Below are 23,546 nucleotides of genomic sequence, written 5' to 3'. Positions count from 1 at the left end.
TCTGATGTGGTTTTGACAGATGTATCTTGATTTTGTTTGTGGTTTACACAACCACATGTCACCCTTACAAATGTCCAGTGCAGACTCCACTGTTTCTTCTGCAGCCTAATGTAAAAATTTTCTTGGGGAGAAAAAAAACGCATGCACATATCCAGTGGCTCTCTCTCCTTCGGTTCATTTCACCAAGGAGCCAGCTAGGTGTGCCGGTTTCTCAGCAGCTCCAGGGAAATGGAATTAAAGCTAACAGAGGGACTTTAATTCCCTGCTCTAGTGGTAAACAGCAACACTAGGCAGTGGCTCTTAAAACACTGTTTGCTTTCCACGTCAGACAAAGCCAAAGCAGGTTCTGTGGTGACAGCCTGCCACATCTGGGGCATGGTCCCTTCTGTGCACTGCCCCCACCCCGCAAAAGCAGCTTCGCTCGGGTTTGGAAAGACAGTGTAGACAGTGCAGGGCTTGCCGGAACTTGTCTCTGAGATGGTTGACCATAGAGTGGAACCATGATAGGTCAGTGATCCAGAGGGGACTCAGTGGCACATCCCCCTCCCCCTCTACTCCCTCACCCCAGTTTGGAACTTGATCATTAAGATCAAGTGTGCCATTTTTTTTTTTCCTTCTCTCTCTCTTTTTAAAAAATGCTTTCTGCAGTGATACTCAGGTATTTTCCTTTTAGTGAAGTAAGGAATTTGCTGCCAGGAGAGCTGCTTGTGAGTGTTTTTCTGGAAGCCACCACATTTCGCTTCTGAGACATGTAGGTTAAGATTTTTATCTCCCCCACCCCCATGTAGGATATGGCAATGACCATTTCCATGTGCTGTCTTGTGACTGGAAGGAAAATGAACAGAAGTGTAAGGCATGATTAATGAAGCAAGTGCAGGCGGAAGGGGATTTGTCGTCTTTGGAGATCCAAAGCCTTGCTAAATCACCAAATATGGAGTAAGGCTTGTGTGATGTAACATCGTATTTACATATCGAGCTGCTCGTTTAAAAGACAAAGCACAGTGTCTGTCAGGCAGGAATTAAAACCACACTTATTCCTGAAGGCCTAAATAGGTTTTTCAGTTTCAGGTTAGCCAGTTTGAAAATCAGGGCCTCTGTATTTAGAAGATGAATCTGAAGGCTGAGGAAAGCCTTATAAATAGTGAGGGCTTTTTACTTTTGTAGCTGTGACTCTGTGTGGATGTACAGGAAAAGAGAGAGTCCTTAACTCGCTGGTTGTCATAATGATTCTGTGATGTTTCATAACTAGTGTGATAGCAGAGTCTAAAGAAGCCAAAAAGAAAAAAAAAAAAGGAAAAGAAAAAGAAAAAAGGTGCAAATTTGAAATATATTTTCTAGGGCTAATGGTACATTGTTTCTCTGAAATGGAAAGCTATCTCAGGCATCTCAGATACTCCTTGAGTATACACATGCAATCCAGGTGAGGTAAACCTTTCATGCAGGAGTAATTGCAACACCTTGATTCCTTTCATTATGCTCAGTCACCTGTTCTTACCCCGGCATTGGCTGAACATAAATAGCATGGTCACATCTCAAAGTAAGATGTCAGTAGCTAGAGCCTTGACTTCTACTTCACAGTAATGAATTAAGGGCTTCCTATAGTGAAATTAACATTCTACCATTGCATATAAATTGTGATACTCTGGGCCCCAGGTGCCCCTGAAGCGGAGTTCTGGAAAGATGACTGTGTATTCCCAGCTGGGTTCACTGTACCAAGTCTACCACTCTTCTCGACAGTAACCATTCAGTAGACATTTGAACTGTTGTAAGGAGAGGAGCAGTGGTCTCTATTGGGGAAGAAATATACTGATGATGTCTACAAGAACATGCTTGGCAACTGCATGAAAGACAGTCATTTAAGCATGCTGGGTAGGAAAGACTTTATGAAAGTGATAAAAGTTATTTATTTGAGTTCACTGTGTCCTCTGTGCCATTTTACAGGCAGGAAGCAGGGATGAGATCTTCCTAAGGAAAGCCTAGAATTTGGGGACTTTAGAACCAGGAGCATAAAGTAGAATTCTGAAGAGCTTCAGTAAAACAGCAAGCTTGTGGGCTATGTTCAGGCCGCCCAAAGCTGGCTGTGCCCCACCCCCCAGGATGTTTTTACCTGATGACTAGATGGATGTGTGTTCTCATATATCCGTGCACATGTGTTACATATATCCATAGACAGTGACCAAGCTGCCTTTCCAATTTTGTTTAGATATTCAGAGCCTTATGTGATTATGATCCACAGAGACTATTGGAACAATATTCATTTAACTGGCTGTTAACAGCTTACATTGTGTGGTCCAGTTCATCATTATGCATGTCAAAAACCCATCAACAGTTAGTAGCAGACTTTGACCGATGGAGCTTTCTATATGTGTTTTGTTTTTTTTTTTTGAGTCTTTTATTTTATGATGAATAAATTATTCATTGAAGATTAGCAAGTATAAAACTGTTTTTCTCTCACAGTAAAGGCCCCAAACATTACCTCCCAGTGTCAGTCTTGAAGCTTTGGCTCATTGCACACGGGAATCTTTAAATTAGGATTAGCCTATCATAAAGTTAGCTTTTAGACAGAATGGGAAAACAGAAGCGTGCTAAGATGCAGGGCAGCCTGCTGCTCCTGATGGAACATGGTTTCCCTAACATCTAGAATACAGGCGTTTTCACTGGAGTGTTTGGAACCATCCGCCTTGACAACAACTGATCTGGCTAATGAGATGCAAGGCAGATTCTCTGATGAGTAGGAAATATTAACAGCAATGTATTAGCATGTGACTTACAGGGACACCAAGTACCATACTCATGCTTTTCAGAACTTACAGAACTAACTTCTGTTTTCTCTTTGTACCCATTTTCATTCTTTCCTAGCCTAGACTGAATTGGAGGATGTGTTTGTATATTAATTGTAAATGAGACTATAAATGACAGTATCTTATTATGACTACTTATTTTTCATTTCTCTTTATTTGTATGATTCCAAATAAAAAAATACTGATCTCTGAAGTCAATTTTCAGTGTGACAGCAAAAACCAGAAAACACCACCATTCAAAAGACAAATGTACTGGCAGACGTTTTATTTACCTTCAGAATCCATAGAGCAGAGAATGTTGTTTTGTAACATACCTAGCATGTTCGTAGGGAGGCCGTGTTTGTGAGGCCACTCCCCACCAGCCGATGTTCGTGGGCCTGGGAGCACTGTATACAAGCTGTATTTGTAAATACGACAGGGAAAGGCTGTGGACTGGCAGCTTGGATGTTTTGTCAAAGTACAATGTCAGAGAAACTCTAAGACACGTTGTAAATAGAACTGTCACAGTGATTGCATGATTGAGCTGCAGGAGTGTCCCACAATGGTTGGCATTGTCAGGACTTCTGAAAGCTTAATTAAACACAGTGGCCCGCATGGCTGCTAAATTTACTTTGGACAGCCAAAAAGAAAAACAAAATCTAAAATGTAGAAGACCCCAAAGATCTCAAAGTTCCTCTGCTGTTACCCTCTGGGTGGCACAGAAAAGAGGCACCGTGCGTCTTCCTGGGCGTCTTTCAGAAATAATAGTTTTGAGAATAGGTCCACGTGATATGGAGAGCATCCTGTGTGTGATGTGGAGACTGTTCGTTCTTCTGTCTCCTGCTGTTCCAGACAGTTAATGTAAAAATGGCCTTTTATTGGAAACACAAATATGTATTCACTTGAAGAATCGGAGCAGAGGGGGACAGAGTTTCCCTCCCAGTCTCTGTGTTTATTCTGTGAAAACTAAAACAAACAAACAAAAAACCCCCAAGTGCTGCAATTTCTCAAATCAACCCATCCTTGTTGTGTGGGGCAGGTTGTGCACTTTCTGTTTAAAGGATCTGAAATATGTTTTGCACACCTTTCTCCCAGGGAATGTGGCATGTAATTGTGGGGCTGTCCATGGGTTGGAAAACACAACTGGGTGTGGAAACGTCAGGCTGGGTCAGGACAGGCACCTTCAGTCCAGAGAGGAGGCCAGTTGTATGCATATTAATGGCACATTTTAGAGTCCTGGAAAGTCATTAATTTCACACTGTAGCTTCTGTGTTTGGCCAATATGAGAGAGCTAAATTGGGGTCCATAACAAACATGGGATACAGATTTTAGATTTTCATGATGTCTCACTGGTGGTATTTAATAAAGGAAGAGAGGCAAATGTGGTTCTGCATGGCTGTCACTGAATAACAAGAGTTTGGCTTTCCTGTGTGGGGAAATACAAGGCTGAAGAGAGAAGGAAGGGCCACAGATGACGATGTCACTGGCTGTTAGTCTGCCCTACCTTGGTTGGTCTGTTTGCATCCTTTATGACACAAAGCAGGCTGGCTTTACAAACGCTAGTACTAGCTTCGCTCAGTAAAAAGCACTTAGCACCAAGCGGGACCCAGTTTGGCACCTTGCCACAGTTTAGCGTGGGTTTAATCACTAAGGATCTTTAGTACCTTTCTGCTAGTTCAGATTTCATTTGGGTCATGGTTATGTCAGCACTGTTGTTACTTCAAAGATAAAACACAGTTTTAAATGTAGGGCCCATTTTAATATTTCAAACCAAACAGGCTTTTATTTTATGTGTTAATTTGGAGGACATTAGTAAAGTTCATAAAATATGTGCAGACTATATAATTTAATGGAGAATGACCAGTATTTTTATTTGTAATACAAATAGAAAATTGACCATTGTACCTCTCTCCTCTGTTCCTTTGGTGGCCCAGGTAAATCAGCACTGTTGAACTGCTTTTCCCCTTACTACCAGGGTATGGAGTGTGGCCAATATCTGGAAATTTACCTTTGTAATTTGCCATGTAGTTTTTTTTTACAACAATGACCTAATTAATTTGAGCACGAACCATATTATTGCTACTGGAGTCATTTTCTGTCACAAACTTAATTTCCAGGAAATGTAACCTGACGAATAAGAATTCCTTAGCTCTCCACATGTGTTCTCTGAGACCAAAGGCAAATTTAAAATAATAATAATACTAAAATGCCAGCATTATTAAAGCCAGTATGCTTGATGCCAAACGCAATTTGAAGCCAGTAAACATCAGACTGTATTTCTAATCAGTTTTTGAATGTAACGTATTCCATATTGGGTTCACTGGAATCTGTCTGCCCGCGTTTCACTGGCCAGCTGCACTCCTATGCATTTTTAAAACATTTCAGCAAAGGATTTTGCTGTTCTTAGCAGGGTTAGTAACTTGGGGTCTATTTCTGAGCTCATTCGTCATTCTGCGATGGCATTGAGTTAGGTTGGCAAGGGAAGGATTTGAGGCATGGGGGGTGGCGAGGTCACTTCTGATCCCAGCAGGGAATAGGTGAGCTTCATTTGCCTTTACAATAGGCCCACAGTTACTGCACCTTGGAGGGGCTCTCAGGTGCCGCTCAGATGGGCGCATGTAAATGCCCTGTCAGATGTGGAGTCGGAATATTAATGTTTCTCCCACCACTGCACCATAATAAAGCTGTACACAGCAAGCTTAACACGCAGCCATTCTGGGGATTGTATAAACTTAGATAGCCCAGTGTGAGAGACAGCAGTGGAAGAACGCTCCCAACACCACGGCTCCCATCTTGTTCTCCTTTGATCTATAGCAAAATGGAAACATCATCCACTCCTCAGAGTTGTCTCCCCAACTCGGCCACCCCCAGTCCACCACTAGTTAGTTCTTTTTTTTTTTTTTGCATGTGCTGGTATGGAGAAATGCAACATAATTTGTTTCATATGGTTAATTACAGGCGTTTGAATATTTAAAATTTTAAATAGCCACAGTTCCAGCTTTTTCTGTTAAAAGTATGTGATTTGAACAAAGGGATTACAGTGTAAATATTTGTGGTGATTGCAACACCCTTTTCCCCCCATTAAATACACACACACACACACACACACACACACACACACACACACACACACACTGCAGATTTAGGGACTTCTATACCTTTATTTATACCTCTTTTTTTTTTTTAAACCCTCTCAATTGGAGCTTCATTAAAATATTTTTCCATTATATTTTTGAGTCTGCTGTTGCTTGAGGTTTTATAGAGAATTTTTATAATGTGTTCATTTAACAGAATCAACAGCTGTCAGAACCAGTTGTGGTAAATCCACCAAACATCTAAACACACACACACACACACACACACACACACACACACACTTCCTGAAACAAAACACTTGGAAAAATAAGCTGCCAGAACTGGCGAAGTAGAAGTTTGCCGACAGGGACCTGAGGTGTCTCATCTCTGAGTCGCCCTAGAGACCCAGCAGGTCTGACGCAACACTGCTGAAGGGTGGCTGGGCAGCTTGCTCCTCTCTGCCAGTGTGCTGTGTGCAGCTGGCTGCACCAGAGGCAGGCTGCCTCTGCCATGGCTTCTCCCTCCCTCCGTCCCCGCTTTTTGATCTACCTAGACAGGTAAAATACCAAGTTCTTAGAGTGCTAAACAACAAATTACACTCACCTGGAGGTGAGATGATCGGGTGGAAACTTGTGTAAAAGAGGTGAGAGAGGCACCTACACACCCTTTTCTGGACAGGGTTGGCAGCATGTTGCTCAGAACCCAGTCGGTCTCCGCCAGGCAGTTCCCCGTGGGGCCCTGGAGCAGGTATGTTGACGAAGGGGACACCTGGGGACCTCTGGCCATTCACAATGAGTTTCTGTTTGTGTCCTCACTGTTGTTAACATTGGTGAAGAACAATTACACCCACAATTGGATCTTGCTTTTAGATAGAGGCAAATCCACCGATTAAAAACTCCCATTAAAATCAATAACAGACTGTCTGGGAAACCCAAGAGGTGCTCCCAGAGCAAACACAGGTCTGCTGCCCCCCCCCTTTCATTTTTCTTTTTGAACTTTCTAAAGCACACAGAAAGAAGCCTTCCCTAAGCACAGGCCCTGAAGTTTACACTCATTGGTTGTTCATTTCTTGATGTGCAATGACGCAGTCAAGATGCGGAAGAGAAAAATCACATCTGTTAATTTTTAGGAGATAGGATTCTTACCTAGTGGGAGCACAATGCTTGACTTGCTGAATCTGGCCGTTCATGTTCCAAAGGCAGGCCATGTCACTGGACAAAAGAATATAGCCTTCCTCCACCCCGTCTCCAGGTATAGCTTCATGATTTCATGACCTGCTTACATTTACGGGGCCAGCCACAATGAACCATTTTACTATTTTACTATTTTAACCCCAGCCAAAAATCCTCTGAGCTTACAGTTAAAACAATGCATTAACCAATGTTAAAATTTAAGTCTCAGGAGTTTCTCCTACTTCATCCTACCTTAAGATTTTTTTTAATTATTCTTTTTGCATTTAAAGGTGAGCGCTGACTACTGAAGAATGATTTCAAGGCTTAAAATTTTAATAATAAATCGTAACCTTCTCATGTTATGTTTTTGTTATGTTAAGGGGAAAAAATCAATAAGGAAAAATTTAATTCTGATAAAGATACTCTTGGATCTTTGAAAACAACTGCTGTCCTTTTAACTAAAACATTTGAGTAGCTTCAAAGACCATGTATTTCTTCTGATCTTGGAGCTGTGTGACTGGTAGCAAGCAGGAAAAAAAAAAACCTTATTCTACATACAAGTGGATTGCTTAACAAGTCAGCACAGACGCGTACTTGTTTGTACAATAGAGATAAAAATTCCTGTATAAAAATAATTCAGCTGCTGACGGCAGGCATTGTCGCTGGACCTGTCTTTTGTGCCTGTCCCAGACCCCGGCCCTCCTCCCCTGCTATCTGCTCGGGGCAGCCCGCTGCCTGCAGACTCCTGACCACAAGTTAATTGCTATATATTAAGTCTATAGGTATTGTCTTTAGAGAAGACTATCCCAAGGCCTGTGTGTAGTTCACGCTCCTGTGTGACTGGCCAGCAGGGGGATGGTAGGCAAACGCTCTAATAGGGAAAAGGACTCCAAGGCAGTTAGGGGAAATTTGGTCTTCAAGTCCCATTTGCTCTGCAATGTAGCATCAGTCCCTAAACTTTTGTTTTTAATCTAATTCTGATTTACCCTGTCACATCCCATATCAGCACTCACTGAACTCTGCTCATGTGGAGTAACGTTAGTGTCAAACAGAATTGGCTAGGACTGTGGACCTGTGGCTCATACAGATGGTTGTGGATGAAGGTTCCATCCAGGCCTGTGTCCTATCCTTTTTGATAAGCATTAAAATGTGGCTCACATTAAAGCCGGGACTGCCGATAACCAGAGTGGGAACCAGGATGAGAAACCGAGGTTTCCCACACCCCTCTGTTTTTTACTTCATAATGTACCCCCATTTTGGGTAAGAGATGGTGATGAGGGGTAGGGTGGCAGAGAAGAGTTATTACTGTAATATTTTTGATAGTTTAATGAAATCCCCAGCCCAGATGCTCTGGGGCCTGGCAGTGGAGCTTCCAGCATGGACATGTGGTCCTTTGAAAGCTGCTATTCTCAGTGTGGCTTGTCCACCAGCTGGGGTAGGACTCGAACATACGTATACCTTTGCTGGGATATTTGGGGGTGTGGGAAGAGATGCATTGGGAACTCTGCCACTAGGCTTTTTTAAATGTCAGGAGGTTAGTGAGGTATCAGCTTGCAAGGCAAGGCTTCTTCCCCAGACTGGTCATTGGGAAGCATGAAAATCCCAATTCCCACGATACTTTCCACTGACTGGAGTGGGCTGCTGCTGGTGGGTGCGCACACAACTTCCTGAATGTCAGCTGATGTCTGCATGACCCTTTCCTCTTGAATCCAGTGCTGCCCATGCAGAATGGGGGCAGTCAGGGCTGCAGAAACCAGAGGACAGGATGTTCGCTCCTAGAAGTAAACCAGACGGGTGTTCCCTACCACCTCTTGCATTTCTTCCCCTTCTTGCTCTCTTCCCTTTGGAAGCAGAAACTTCTAAAAGGCATGCCACTCCAAGCCGATGAAAAAGCTGTTTTTCTACCACAGTGGATGTTTACGCAGGAGAGGCAACTTGAGGGGAAAAGGCTTTCTGGGAGGGCGGGGGACGCGTGGTAATCTGCTGTTGGAGGACTGTGTAGTGTTGCCTATGAGCAACTCTGGGCTGTTTTTGATAAATTACCATGTTTAGAGATACGTTTGGCTCTTAAGGGCTTAGTTTTATGAACAAAGTCCGTAACGATGTTTGCAGCCCCTGTCTGTCTCTTGGCCCCTTTGGCTTCACTAGAGGCTCTATGTTTAGTTTAAGCTCAGTCTGGAAGATATAACAATTTTGCATTAAAAAAATGAGGAAATCATAGGAAGAAAAACCCTTTGCTTTTTGGATGAATCTTACTGATAATTTGCTAAAGCTCATTTGAATTTTAAGCACTTCTTTAATCTTCAAAGGCTAAATTGCTTTATGAATATGCATGGTGTGGGCAGACTTCAGTTCATTACCTAGTTGTAAATTCTAATGACCATTAGGTCCTTCCAGTAATTGCGAATTGTTTTGCATTTTTGATTGGCCTATTAACATGTACATTCGGTGCACATCAGGCTGGCCTGTCAGCCTGCTGAAGGAGAAAAAAAAGGTGAAAATTGTTTATAACACCAAGATTCTTAGATTTTCAATCTTGCAAAATTGATGATGTAAAAAAATTAAAGCAGTGTTTTTTCTTCTCAAGATTGAAAGTTCACCAAGAGATTTGACATATTTAATTTACATGATGACTTTGCACTCCTTCATTAATGCAATTTGCATATGAAGCTGTTGTTAATCACTTTTGATCATGTTTTGTGTATTAGCTGCCTCAGTGGCTCTCCTCCTCAGATGCCCCAGTAGAAAGGAGCAAAATGATGCATCTTCTTGCCAAGTTTCCTTTAGTGAATTGAGGAATCAGAAGTCTAACCTTGAGTAATTACATATGTTTTATCCGTTTTCTTTTAACGTTAAGTACAGTTTGTGGACGTGTTGGCTGGAAATTGTTCTCATTTGGGGAGAAGACTGTAAAATTTAAGTGTGTGACTGAGGCATGTCCAGGGACTCAGAGAAGTATGGATTGAGTGTCTCTTCCCCCAGATGCTGCTGGGCAGCTCCGTTGTTAGGAGCTGGATGGCAGGAGGCCTGGAGGTTTCAGTCCTGGGACACGAGGTTCCCCTTTTAGAAGGGAGAAAGCTACGTGGGATGGTGCTTTGGTTGCTTTTAAAAAAACGACTGCACCTCGGCGGTGTCTGGGAACCAGGCTAGGAGGGCTCTTGTATCTCTAGGTCCTGAAAGTCTTCTGCTCTGAGCTCCATTGTGTGGGGGGCTCCAGCCTCCCCTGTGCCTTCCTCCAGGTATTCGAGGGCCCTGCTTGTGAAAACAGGGTGTTAACTAACGGTTTCCGATGTTTGAGAGCCTGTGATTTTGGTGTTGGCTTTGCTGTGGAATAGCATGTGCTGTGTTATTGGTGCTTGCCTTTGGTTTATGAGTTAGTTTACCACTGGTTAACAAGCAGAATCAGAACACAGACACTGATATTCTGATTAAAAGGAATGCTTAATGAAAGAAAATAAATTGTGATGGAAAGTGAACAGTGTATAAGAAACACAACTATAATTTTAACCTCTGAGGGCTCTAGCCTTGCCCTCCTGTGACTCCCATCCATACCATGCTAAAAGCATGCTTCAGTTCAAAGTTGTTAATATTCAGCTGGGAAACAGTATCCAGAACACAAATAAATTATTAAGTGCATGAACTTTTTAGGCAGTAAGATGAACTGATGGGGTCCATCTGTGAGATGCAGGGGCTTTTTATTTGTGTGTGTCGAACGATTCTGCCCTCTCCGACTTCACAGCCTTTGGTCTCCGGCCAACTGCATGCATAATTGATTCCACACGCACTATCATTTTCTTGATGTAATTGCTTTACTAAGATATGATGAAATCTAATGGATAATTTGCTATTTGAAAACGGGCAAAAAAAAAAAAAACCCTTCATATTTTTATGTTGGGGTGAGGGGACAGGAGAGGGGTGTTCAGGTGACCTAGCATTTAAGAAAACAAAACAAAATGAGCAGGGTTAACTTGGACGCCCCACTTTGGCCGGGTTGGCTGTGGGTGGGAAGGGCTTTGTGACGTGTGGAAGCCAGTGTGTGAATCTCTCCCTCTCTCTTTTTCTCCTCTTCCCTCTCTCCTTCATTCCTTCTCTCTGTCTCTCCCCCAAACTTTACAAGAAAGGGATCCTAACAAGGTAAAGAGTAAACAGTCTAGTCACCACAGCCTTACTATTCAGTCTATCCAGGAGTTTTGCCATGTCGGTTTATTTAACTTCCAGGAATGTAAATACTGACAGCCCTAGAAGCAGTAAGAAAGATGACAGTATTAGACTTCAAAAACATGAGCGTGGAGTGGCTGTGTTTGCCACCCGGCTGTACTAACACGTTACATTGAAACGGAATGGTAAGTCAGAAGCGACTGGAAACTTCTGCTTATATGGAGTACATATTTCCTTCTAATAGATTGGCATGATCTGGCGTACCCAGGGTGGATTGTTATGTAATGGAGAAAATGCATAAATGTCAGGTACACAGAGGATTCTCCAGGAATTACGTGAAAAGTACTAGAATTTCTTAAATCACCATTAAATTTTGTTGGTAGGACAATCTTATTAACTCCTTAAAAATCGCATGTGGCTTTGCATAAACTGCTCCAAAATGTATTTTGAGAGAATTTACAGATGTTGAAACATTGTTTTAATCCAAGCCAGTTCATGCTTCAAATGTACCTTACGAAAACTGTACTGGTTTTCAAAGTCCTCAAGGGGCACAGAGGGGTAGAAGGCGTATGAAGTAGATCCATCTCACTGTGGCAAACTGATTTCAAGTCAAGTCATAATAATGAACAGCACATGATCTGAAATTTGATCAGCAAACATACACTCATGCCAAGGAATTCTCTCTTTCTTTTTTCTTTCTTCTATTACATACCAGGGTTCTATAAATCAGTAAGCCAGGCAGACAGTAACTATTGTAAGATCAAATTCTAATATGCAGAATGATTCGGAAAGCTGTTGTTTTGAAGAAATATTAATACCATCATCACCAAAAAAAAAAAAAAAAAAGAAAATACAAAAAAAAAACCCGACCCAACCAAACAAACCCAAAACAAAACCCATAATTAACCCCCCAAAGCATCCTTTTTTACAAAACTGGAAATGACAGAATAATTTTAGGGGGGGGGCTCTACCTTCTGAGTGCAGAACTTTGAACTATTAATAGACCACCAGTGAGATAGGCTGTCTTTGTGCCTTGAAATGCAAAACGAGGGGAATAATTAGCAGGGGAACAAAATTCTCAAAATTTGAAGAACTTGTGTGATTACTAGGGGACAGTGAAAGGGAAATGCAAATTTCCTCCTCATCTTAATTAGATTCAATTGTTCCGTGGGTGTGTTGGGTTGTGGGGAGGGGCAGGGCAGGGTGTGCTGGACTAAGGCAGAGCTGGTGGTGATGTGGGGACAGGTTGCAGGGACAGTGGCGGGGGTGGGGAGGAAGGTGGCTTCCAACACTGGTGCAGGGTAGGTTGCCTTGAGCCAGATGCTGATGCGGAATCCTGAGACTCTAAATTCACTAAGACCATTGAGACCATTGACTTGGGTTCTGGGTTTTCAAATTTGTCTACTGAGGGGGTGGGGTGGTGGCCTGCCTCAGGAAGGTGGAACAGCTTGGGCTGGCTTCTCTTGGCCACGTGTGTGACGTGTTTCTGACCCTGTTTTGGATAGCAGGGCCACCAGCTTCTCATGGTGGCCTTTGCCTCCCTTCCGCCCCCGAATCCAGAGTAGCCAGAACACACTCTTTAGCGTTTCCTGGTGGTGGTTGGTCAGAGTTGTGCCAAAGTGTGTGGAGCAAGTTCCCTTGGCTGCACCTCCCCTTTCGTGAGACAATAAAAGCCCAGGCCAAGGCTTATGAATCTATTTTTGTTTCATTAATATTATTTATTATGCATTTTATTAATATTTTGAGGAGGGACTGTGCTCTCGTTTGACCATTTGTAGTTATAATTAATACATTCCGTACTGGTTGTAAAAAGTGTACTTGCATTTAATTGCAAGTCAGGGTAAATTAATGGATATGATTTAAAACAAAACTCACTTAAAATATTCTTGCAGGGAATGAGGGGAGGGGCAGTTCCTGCGTTTCATCTATTTTCTGGGTGACAGTGGAGAGTGAGGCTAAGGGGTGGGGCGTGTGCTGGACGGCGGCAGAGGGGGAGGGGCACCCACGAGCTTCCTTCTTTTCTTGGGTTTCTGAGGTTGCCAGGAGGGACGTAGACAGCAGTGGTCAAACCCATCTGCTCTGGAGAAGGCGCTAAAGGAAAGGTTGGCTGCAGGAGTGAGGGAGCAGAGCACAAAGGGAAACTGTACGCTGGAGCCTCGCTCCCCTGGCCATGGTGTGGCCAGACTGGTTTAGCAGACAGAATGATAGATTGTTTTGTCAAGGGTCCCAGGGTGCGCCCTGAACTTGGAGCACTTTGTTTATCTTGAATAGAAAGGGAAAAGCACAGACATAATCGATGTCTAGTTTTTAGGAGCCCCAAAGAGGTAGGAGAACAGAGAAGACTTGGGGAGGGGCGGGGAGGTGGGGGAGGGGCAGGGCTGGGTTGTGGCTGTCCATTAACAGATGAACTTGGCCGTGGGCCAGGCTTCAGATGAGAGCGTGTCAGGGCCCCAGAGCAGCCAAGCCTTTTCAGTGTTCTCCTGCCCCCCTTTCTTTCTTTTTTTAAAATACCTGCTGACTGTACATCAAATGCTCTTAGGTCTGTTGGCCAAAGGCAAAAGACACACACACACACAACACACACACACACACACACACACACACACAGCTCAATTTTTACCCCCACTAAAACCAGTTGAGGCTAGTCTTTTGGCTACATACTCGGGTTCTATCATCTTTCCTGGCTTGCCATTGAGGGAAAAAGACTTGTGATAACGCCAGTGCCCAGAGGGCCTGGGATCCAAAGGATTATGTGTTCTGGGAGGCCAGTGTGTGTAAGCTCCCGGGTGCTGCTGGCTAGGGCGTGCCCAGTGGGCCTGCGTGTGCAGGTAGGAAATTAGTGGAAACATTTTTTTTTTTTTTTTAATGGCTGAAGTTGAACTTGTGGGAAAGCACCTGTGAATTAATCTCTTGGTGGCTGAGGAAGATAATCTAAAGAGAGGCCCAGAAAGAGTCCAGGGATGGGAAACGTGCCCATGCTGGCAGCCCGGCACTTCCCACACAGGGCTGAGGGCAACCCTATGTGTTGGGGCTGGTTTTGTTCTGATTATCTTATCTTTTTTGGTCTGTTTCTGTGTTTTTAGCTTATTGTGACATTATGCATTCCACATATGAGTGTTGGAAGCATGAGCGACCAGCCCAATAACTCCCTGACATTTTTAGCTCTTTTAATGTGCCGACGTAGCCCTCCTGCCACCAGTCAGGGAGGTAATTGAATTTCCCTGTTATGTGCTGGCAGGAGGCATGTTCTGGTTCCCACCAGAGGCGCTGCTGGGGCCTGAGCTGGAGCCGGGCTTGTTGAATTCCAGCTAGGGAACACCAGGGCTTCCAAGTGGTTTAGGGACCTGTCTGAAATGCTGTTCACACTTTTTTTTTTTTTTTTTTTTTTTTTGTCCTCATCATATCCTTGCAAAGACATAATTTCAAATATCCCTATAAGATGATGTGAAACCAGATTTCTATCCCCGGCCTCATCAGGAGATGAATTAAAAGGAACTCTCCTTATTTAGTAGCAAATAGAAATTGGAAAAATTTGTGGGGCTTGTGGGCTCACCCAGCAGCCACCCACAAAACTCAGTCTTAGATGTAGTCTGATTCTCTTCCACCAGGATGTCTTTGTAACTGAACTGGTAAGAAAGAGAAGCAGGACCAAGAGGGGGAAGAGCCCTTAAAAATGTGTTTCATCTCTCTCTTCCCCTTAGCGTCTGAGCACACAAAACACAGTGGATGGAGGATGCAGAGATGCTGCTGTTTCTGCTTGTGTAACCTTGAGCAGATATTGTCCCTTTAGGCCTCAGTTTCCCCAACTATAAAGTGAGGGAAACTGTAGGACCCACCTCCTGGTGGGATGAACATTCAGCGAGGATGGGTGGAGTCATTGGGCATAGTGTAGAACACTTGATAAAGGCCAGCTACGGTTGTGACCATGACTCCTGGTTAGAACTGGGGTCTGGTGTGGTTCTGCAGGTGTGAGATGAGGAGGTGTGGGATGAGAGGGAGCCGGCTAGGCAGATGCCTTCCTATGGGAGCCTGTGGAGAGGGATCCCCAGGTTGGGACAGGTCACTCGTCATTTTGGATTTGATGAGATGGGGTGTCAGGGATGCTCCCAGAGTGCATGGGATTTCACTCTTTTCATAGATACCTGTTGCTTCATGAGGAGTAGGTTCCTGGGCTTGTGATGGATGTAGGTAGTCATGCCTGGGTCACATTTCTGCCTTACCACCAAACGGCTGGAGAGTTTGGCAAACCATTTTACCTCTATGTGAAAAGGAAGCAACCTAAAGTTCCTACCTCGTAGGGTCCATGAGACAGTAAGAGAGGACTCTACAGAGGCTGCGCTTCACAGGGCAGCCGCTGTGGTCCCTCTGATGCGCTCCAGCTCCAGCTCCTACTGGTGCCATTAGTTCTGGGAGAAAACAGAGATGCATCAAGGGCTGGGCAACTTCCTTGATGATCTGTAACTACTTAAGATGCTGTCCTTTGATGGGACCTGGACCACCTGGGCTGTCCCGGGAAGGTGCGGCTTTCTGCAGTGGGGCTGACGCCTACCTGGCAGGGAGCTCTGCTGCCATCAGTTGGGTCTCCTATAACTGTTGGGGTCAGGTTTTTCCAGTTTTCTGGAAAAGGGAAGAAGGTTCCCGCCTAGTCTCTAGGAAGGTGTCCTAGGCATGCTGGAGGACTGACTGTCTAAGAGGTGGGAATACGGCTTTCCAGCCCTTGCTTCACACTGTCCAGAAGGAGCCAGACATTCGGTGGTGGTCTTGTGAAGTAGGAGGGGGAAATTCATTACCTGGCGTTGTGTGACTTGGTTACGGGATAGTAGTGGGTTGACCAAGAAGCCAAACATCTTGAGGGCCTCGAGGTCTGGCCTTCTGCAGTTCTGATCGTCTTTGTGTGTTTCCTTGTCTCCTTTAACAGGTGTGTAGAGTCAGATTACAGTATGCACATGTGTGTGAATGTGTGTGTTTAAGAGAGAGAGCATGTGTGTGAGAGAGAAGGGAGTGTGTGTGTGTGAGCGAAAGCACGTGTTTGTGTGAGTGTGAGAGAGCATGTGTGTGAGTGTTTGTGAGAAAGTCTGAGAGTGAGTATGTGTGTAAGAGAGCATGTGTGTGTGAGAGAGAAGGAAGCGTGTGTGTGAGAGTGTGTGTGTGAGTGTATATGTGAGAGAGAAGGGCATGTGTGAGTGTGTGTGTGAGAGAGAAGGGTGTATGTGATCGAGAGTGTGTGTGTGTGAGAGTGTGAGAGTATGTGTGTGTGCGTGAGAGTGTGTGTGTGAGAGTGTGTGTGTGAGAGTGTAGTGTGTATGTGTGTGAGAGAGCATGTGTGTGGAGAGTGTGTGTGTGCGTGAGTGTGTGTGTGTGAGAGTGTAGTGTGTATGTGTGTGAGAGAGCATGTGTGTGTGAGAGTATGTGTGTGTGCGTGAGGGAGTGTGTGAGAGTGTAGTGTGTATGTGTGTGAGAGAGCATGTGTGTGTGAGAGTATGTGTGTGTGCGTGAGGGAGTGTGTGAGAGTGTAGTGTGTATGTGTGTGAGAGAGCATGTGTGTGTGAGAGAGCATGTGTGTGTGAGAGTATGTGTGTGCGTGAGGGAGTGTGTGCTGGGTGCTGAAGGCAATAACCTGCTTCAAAGGAGGTTTTGTTTCTGGCTGAAGTCATGTCATGGTTAGGCAAGTCAGGAAGGCAGGCAAAACGGTCCAGGGGAAATTTTGACTGGAAACTGGAGTCAACAAGTCCATCTAGTCCACCTCTGGCTTCTCCTGAGGCAAATTTTTTAGCTTCACCCAGCCCTCTCCTGTTGTTCCGCACCAGGCTTTGATACTGTTAATATTGGCATTGCGGAAGCCAGACCTGAGGTTTCTTGTAGATTACTCACTGTATCCCCAAACCAAATGGTGTTTTCTCCACATTCCCCATCATGTCCACAGTGCACTTGTTCAGAAGCACCTACTGTGTGTGGAGGCACCTCAGGGGATGGGAGGTTGGCGGGAGGGAGAGCTGCTGTCTGGCAAGCTCTGCTCCACCCCAGATCCACCACCAGAACGTCTTTGGCTCGGCCCCGGGGACGCTGTGAGTTGACGAGGCAGTGGAGGTGGCTGCTGGGGTACTGGTGGGCAAGGCGCCCCCACCCCGATTCCGCTTTTGGACTGACAGCGTGCACACCCTCAGTGGCTTCTGTTCAAGGCCCTGCCTCCCCCACTCTCTCTCTCCTGTCTCTTTGTATCTGGGTTCAGGAACTCAGTGGGGCTCCATGATTGCCCCAGAAGAGACGCTCTTGGTTTTGTTTGTTGGGACTTCTAGACTGGAAAACAAAATGATAAAAGGAGTACCATTACTTTAGAAGGCCCCTCTGTCCCTACTACTTTTCCTTTATTCCCTTAAGAATCAGGCCAGATCTCTGATGGTGGCCTTTTGTTTCTTTTCCTCCCCCCCCCCCACTTTTGGTTCTGTCTTCCTTAAAGGTAAGCATGAATTTAATGTCCAAAGAGGCAGGCTGGTGGCCCTTCAAGCCAAGTGCCTGGTTGTGGCAAAGCTACAATAATAAATATTGAATGGTGAGTACAATGGAGATTTAACAAAGCCATGACAGAGGAGACCTCAGAGGGGCCGTGGACTGGCTAGGAGGCTGCTGGATGAACTGGGTAGTGTTTCTACTTCAACCTGATTGAAATGTCGACTAAAAATCAATGCTGTTGACTAGTGATAATTTACAACGTTCCTGGCGCTAAGTAGTTCCCTGCTTAAGAACTCGTTGGCTGTGCAGATATTAGTGCAGGGAGTCGCGTGTGTCACGATGAGTCAGGCGCATTATAGGTCAGTCCTTTATTTGTCTCATCATGACTTTTACACAGTTGTCATGTAATTTATGGCTGCTTTCACATTGTCAAACATTCTCATTGTATCTTCTTCTTAACACACTCCTGACACAGACACGATGCATTTGAAGGCTTGGTATTGTTTCATAATCTGAGAGGAGGCCTATAAACCATCAAATTACACTATCTTCGGGCTAATCTAAATGCACTGCAGATTAAAATCAGAGCTCATTTGTCCCCGATGCAAATTATTAAGTTCTAATTATAAATATCCATTTAATTACGCCATACATTTTTGTTTTGCGGATGCTTTTGAGGACTGCTGTCTTGGATGGAAGGAGGTGGGGGAAGGCATAGGACACAAATCTGTGGTAATTAACGTACATGTCCCAATGGTAAAGGGTGAGCATGTGATGCTTTGTCTGCTTTATTGTTTGATTAGATGTATAGGGGATTTGGCACGGGTACAACTCAGTTGAAATCTTTTGAAAAAGTGGAAATTATTTAAAAAATCTTTGGGGGAAGAAAACACAAAATATAGCCAACCAGTCGCTGTCTGCTGGAACACATCATTTACAGTACAGGATTCTGCATTTGACCCAGTCACCTACTTTGGAAGTTGATCCTATCTAAATTTTGCAGAAGTTACTGGTAAGAGTAGTAACTTCTAATGATATCAACAGGCACTGGTGGCTGGAGAGGGTTCAGTGGTTAAGAGCACTTGTGCCCTTCTGGAAGACCCAGCCCCCATATTCACAGCCACCTAGAACCCTAGTTTCAGGGGATGCAACAGGCCCATGGTCCACATGCATGGTAAGATATTCATACATGTAAAATAAATAGGTAAGATAGTCATTCAAGTAAAATAAATCTAAATAAATTAAAACAAAAAGGCACTTGACTAGATAACCAGGATATCTGAGCTCTGATCTAAGCCAGGGGGCCCTGGGCTGTCATCGAATCTATTTTCCTAAAAGATTAAATTTTTTTTAAATGATGTTCCTGTGTTTGCACGTGGGTATGTGCACATGCTGAAGGTGTTCTCTGAGGTTGGGGCTTCAGACCCCCCTGGAGCTGGAGTTAAAGGTTGCTGTGAGCTGCCCAGGGTGCAGGGAGGTGAGCTCCTGACTACTGGGCCATCTCCCCAGGCCTCTAACCACATCTCGGCATCTTGTCCTTTCTCATCTGTAAATCAGGTATTTGGACCTGGGTGGCTCTCTAAGGCTCGTCATGAACCAGCAGCCCATCGTCACCCCCACTCTCCTGCCTCCTCTCTGGAACTTCCTTGCCGAGTGTGTCCCCCTACAAAGGGGGCTGCTGAGCGCTTTCTTGATTGGCCTCCCAGGTGGGAGCTCTGGTGGGCAGCAGAGTACTGACTGGCGTCCTTCAGTCGCTGAAAGCGGAAATGCAACACGGTAGAATAAGGGGACGGTGATAATCTACAGAATTTTCCACCTTACATAGCTCTATCTTTGAATTGTTGCAAGCTGGTTTTTGATAAACTCCAAAGAATATAATGTGTACTTTTTTCAAGCTTACTTTTTTTTTTTTTTGGCAACTCTAACTATATCAAAATAGAAATACACTTTAAAAAAAAGTCACTTGCATTCAAACAAGCAGGTATTTTAAATTCAATTAACTGGCTGAATTCAGTGGTATTTTGCTCCTTCCTTCCCCTGAAAGCTGGCTTCTCTGTGTGGACACAGCCCGCATATGCTGATTCTTGGAGTTTCACATTCTTGCTTGTTAAAGGCATCCGATGCAACGTGTTTAGAAGAGCTCACCCTCTGTTAGTGTGGGAAGACAGCATAAGCTGAGGGGAACTGTTCTTTTTTAATTCTTCGTGTAGGTAAAAGCATACGGCCTGTTCTAGGACACGCGATCTTGCAGTCCGTCCTTCTAAACCCTGTTTACATTGACGGTTATCGTGGACGAGTCTAGCTTCTACCCTGTCCCGGAAGTGCCGTTTATTATGTCATTAGGTCGGAGGTAAGAGGATGCTCCCGGAAGTGGGCCGAACAGAGCATTTGCCGTCATCTGTGGCCGTCAGAAACTTTTCCTCCTGCTCCTCTGTGCTCAGAATTAGGGGAAATAGGCCCATTGTGAAATATGTGTTTCTTGTAGGACACAGACACACTTGAGATCTAGAACTTTAATAAAAGTATTTTCTTTAAATTATTACCTCTTTAATTTATAATGTTTTGTTTTTTTTCCCCCTTAAATGTGCTCTGTAAGGGTTCTGATATAATAAACTGAGATTTGGAATGCTCTTCTATCTCTGACAGAAATAAAAAAAAAAAATTGAAATTAAAGCCTTCCCAAACTGAAGTAAGATAACAGGCCAGGTAAATGTAGAGTAGCATTCATTCCAAGAAGACAGCCGCAGTGGATGCAGCCGAGGACTGCAGAGCTCAGGGTCTTCTCCCTGCTCTTCACCGTGCACACGTCTCAGTTGAGGTGGGAAGCCGCTGCTGGGCCAGGCCTGGGCACTGATGGGGTCAGCCACATGTGTGATACATGGATTCTGTTTACCGTGGCGTGTTTTTGTTCTCGAGCTGGGCTGTGAGATGAGAGCAAGTGATACATGAAGAGACATTCAGTTTTCACACTAGTTCCTGTGGCTCCAAGTTTCCAAAGTGATAGAGCACTTTTGATAAGGACAGGTGTTGATGGGGGCACTCACTGACCTTGCACTAGAACCGGAAATCTAAGCTATGACAGTCCATGAAATCAGTAGCTTTGTTTAAGGCTCCTGTTTGGCTTTAGTAAGTCGTTTAGTGCTGTTGTTTAAACTTGATAGACTCATGAACTTTTGGGTTTGGCTGAAAGACTTTCTAGTGGGTGGTTGTCGTGTGTGTGTGTGTGTGTGTGTGTGTGTGTGTGTGTGTGTGTGTGATTCATTTTCTTAGGCTTCTCTTTGTGTGCCATTCACCTGGCAATAATGATGTTTTTCTTATTGAAATCTAGTGTGGCACACCCATGAAAGACTTACTGTACACACACATACACACACACACACACACACACACACACACACACACACGTATGTGCATACACATCTGTCTTGTCATCAGGTGAGATCAGATGGGCTCATAGTGGTATGGCCACAGTATATCCCAGTCTCAGTCAGTCAGATGTGGAGGAAGGCCCGTAGACTTTGTCGTGATTCTGTTAAGTCAGTATTGAAGGTTTTCAAAACATTCCCCATGAAGATACCACTTTTCCTCAGCCCTGGCTTAGACCAGCCTTTTTTCTGACAGTCTGTCTGTTATTCACGCCCCCGACTGAGAGCCCTAGTTGTAAGCGTAAGGGCATGGCTCAGGCAGGAGTCTTCCTGGCCTCTCTAAGCTGGGAAGGTTCGCCCTGAAGTTCCTCTCCTTGAGAGTCCTGCCCTGAGTATATTTCCTGTGAGCTGCCTCTGCATTTGGTTAAATGGACGTCATAATCTGTACACAGTTACTCCTTACTTGCTGTACATCCCGAAAGATATTAAGTCCAGTGTGATTTTACCCACCATGGCTACAGAGAAAACGGCCAAGCAATTTTTGTTTCAATCTGTGTCTCTCTGGAGCACTAGTTCCAAAGGCTGATCAATAGGTTTTATTGTAGACCTCACTGTCTCTGAAAGCATTCTGACCTTATCCTGTCTAAAAATAGTATTTGCTCTTGCCTGCAGAACCTTGACCTGTGAAAACCCATTTGGAACATAACTGACATGTCTAGTCAGCTGTAGATCTAAGACATGCTCTGTGAATGATTCTGTACAGAATCGTCCGCGAGAACGCGGCCTGAGAAGGAAAATAAATACCAGTTGTGAACACTGGAGCGAGCCTGCCTGTCTGACGCATGCGCGGGCACGATGGTGAGTTAGGGAAGTGTGGACCCTGCGGGTGCATTCAGCCCTGAGTGGGCACAGGACTGCAGGGCAGGAGAGGGCACCACTGTGACAGGTGGATTCAGACAAGGTGGCTGTGCTCTGACGCCGTGGTTCTCGGGACACCTTCCTTGGCAGCTTCAGACATGAGTGTGGGGGGTTGGGGTTCACAGTATGTTCAGGTGGGAAAAGTGGTTTTAAGTTTAGAGTTGTTCTGCCCAGTTTGATAAGGAATTATTGTCACTTTATTATTATTTCTAGGTGTGGTAATGGTTTTGTGGTTGTGCTTAAGAGAAAAAAAATGGAGTCCTTATCTTAAGAAAATACATATTGGAGTGTTTACTGACGAAATGATATGTTGTAGGGGATCCACTTAAATAATTTAGCAGGCAGAGGAGGTGATAGGGCTGTGATAGACTCGCACAGGTGAAGCTGGGTGGGGTACTGGTGGGGACTGACTTAGGCCGCGCTCGCTGTTTGTGTGTATCTGAGGTTTTGTAAATAAAGGTGTGCCTGACTACTAGGGAGGGAATCTGCTTTGCTCCCACATGGGTTTGAGTCCCAGGATCAGGAAGGACGAGGTTCCTGCATGGAAACAAGCACCTGTGAGCTCAGTCTGGTGTCTAGAAAGGCCATTGTGAAGGGGGAAAGGAGGGGACAGGGTGGCTCCTGGGGTCTGCGTGTCATGGTGCTCCACTCTCCAAGAAGAAAAGAGAATCCCTTGCCTTCGGTGGTATTTCTGTAGAAGACCTGGGGGCAGTGGGTGTGGGTCAGGCCAGTGCCTCTTTCCTTGGAGTCTTGGAAAGCAGAGCTGTGCATGCTGATGAAGACAAGGCTTTGGAGTCATGTCACTGGAGAAGGACAAAGTCCATGGAAGGAGGGACAGAGAACTCAGTCGAGAGTTCTGCAGTCACCAGTGGCAGGTACGATTGGGGTACAGCCCCAAGCAGGTGTGGGGAGCAGGTAGAGCTGAATGCCAGGACTCACTGCCTGACCCGAAAATAAGGTCACTGCTGGGGATGGGCTTTGCACACACACAAGCCACAGTGGGCCAGGCCCCAGCAGTGTGCCTTCTGGAAGCTGAGGCCAAGTCTTCCGAGTCCTCCCAGGCCCAGGTCCTGCCAGCTACACAAAATGTCTGCTCCTGCTTACTTCATGCAGAGGCTATTATTAGCAAGTGTCATTCAGTTATCTGAGAGTAGCGCTTTTAGCTGCCATCTGAGTGCCTGACACTTGGGCTTACAGCAGATTAAATTAAATTTTAGCCTGGTTTGGCCTCACTGGCAGTAGACAATAGGGAGCAGCTGCTGTGGAAATGTAACCTGGCACCTCGAGGAGCAGTTGTGTGTGTGTGTGTGTGTGTGTGTGTGCGCGCGCGCGCGTGTGCGCACACGTGCATGTGTGCATACATACATGTTTCTTGTCTGGGCTCTCATCTGTCCATCTGGGAGTTTTGAGCACGCAAGTGAGTCTTGGGAGACTGGGGAAGTGATTAACCTTTTGCATTCCTGGCCTGCCTACCACATGGTTCAGGTAATGGGAATGGTGCTGGTCACTAGGCTGCACCTTCTTTTACCTCTGGTCCTCTTCCATTCCTTCCCAAAAGGTTCAGACACGTTATTTCTCAAACTCAGTTTACCATTGTGCTGGATTGACTCACAGAGTTTATGAAGCTG

At 44.9% G+C, this 23,546-nt stretch overlaps 1 protein-coding gene across 9 annotated transcripts in view; it reads left to right on the top strand.

Annotated features, from left to right (window-relative positions):
• Nucleotides 1-23,546, top strand: part of Bcl11a (BAF chromatin remodeling complex subunit BCL11A) — a 96,146-nt gene that overhangs the window by 8,409 nt on the left and 64,191 nt on the right. The window contains exon 1 of one of the 9 annotated variants that reach the window (XM_028876388.2): nucleotides 16,708-21,858. The exons of the other annotated variants lie outside the window; for them this stretch is intronic. Coding sequence (XP_028732221.1) covers nucleotides 21,843-21,858 — 16 coding nt within the window. The 5' untranslated portion in view covers nucleotides 16,708-21,842. Of the gene's footprint in view, nucleotides 1-16,707; nucleotides 21,859-23,546 lie in introns of those variants that run through there. 9 annotated transcript variants of the gene reach the window in all.

This window comes from Peromyscus leucopus, chromosome 10, assembly GCF_004664715.2.
Source record: "Peromyscus leucopus breed LL Stock chromosome 10, UCI_PerLeu_2.1, whole genome shotgun sequence".
Taxonomy (NCBI): Eukaryota; Metazoa; Chordata; class Mammalia; order Rodentia; family Cricetidae; genus Peromyscus; species Peromyscus leucopus.
This window is presented reverse-complemented; position numbering and strand designations above follow the sequence as displayed.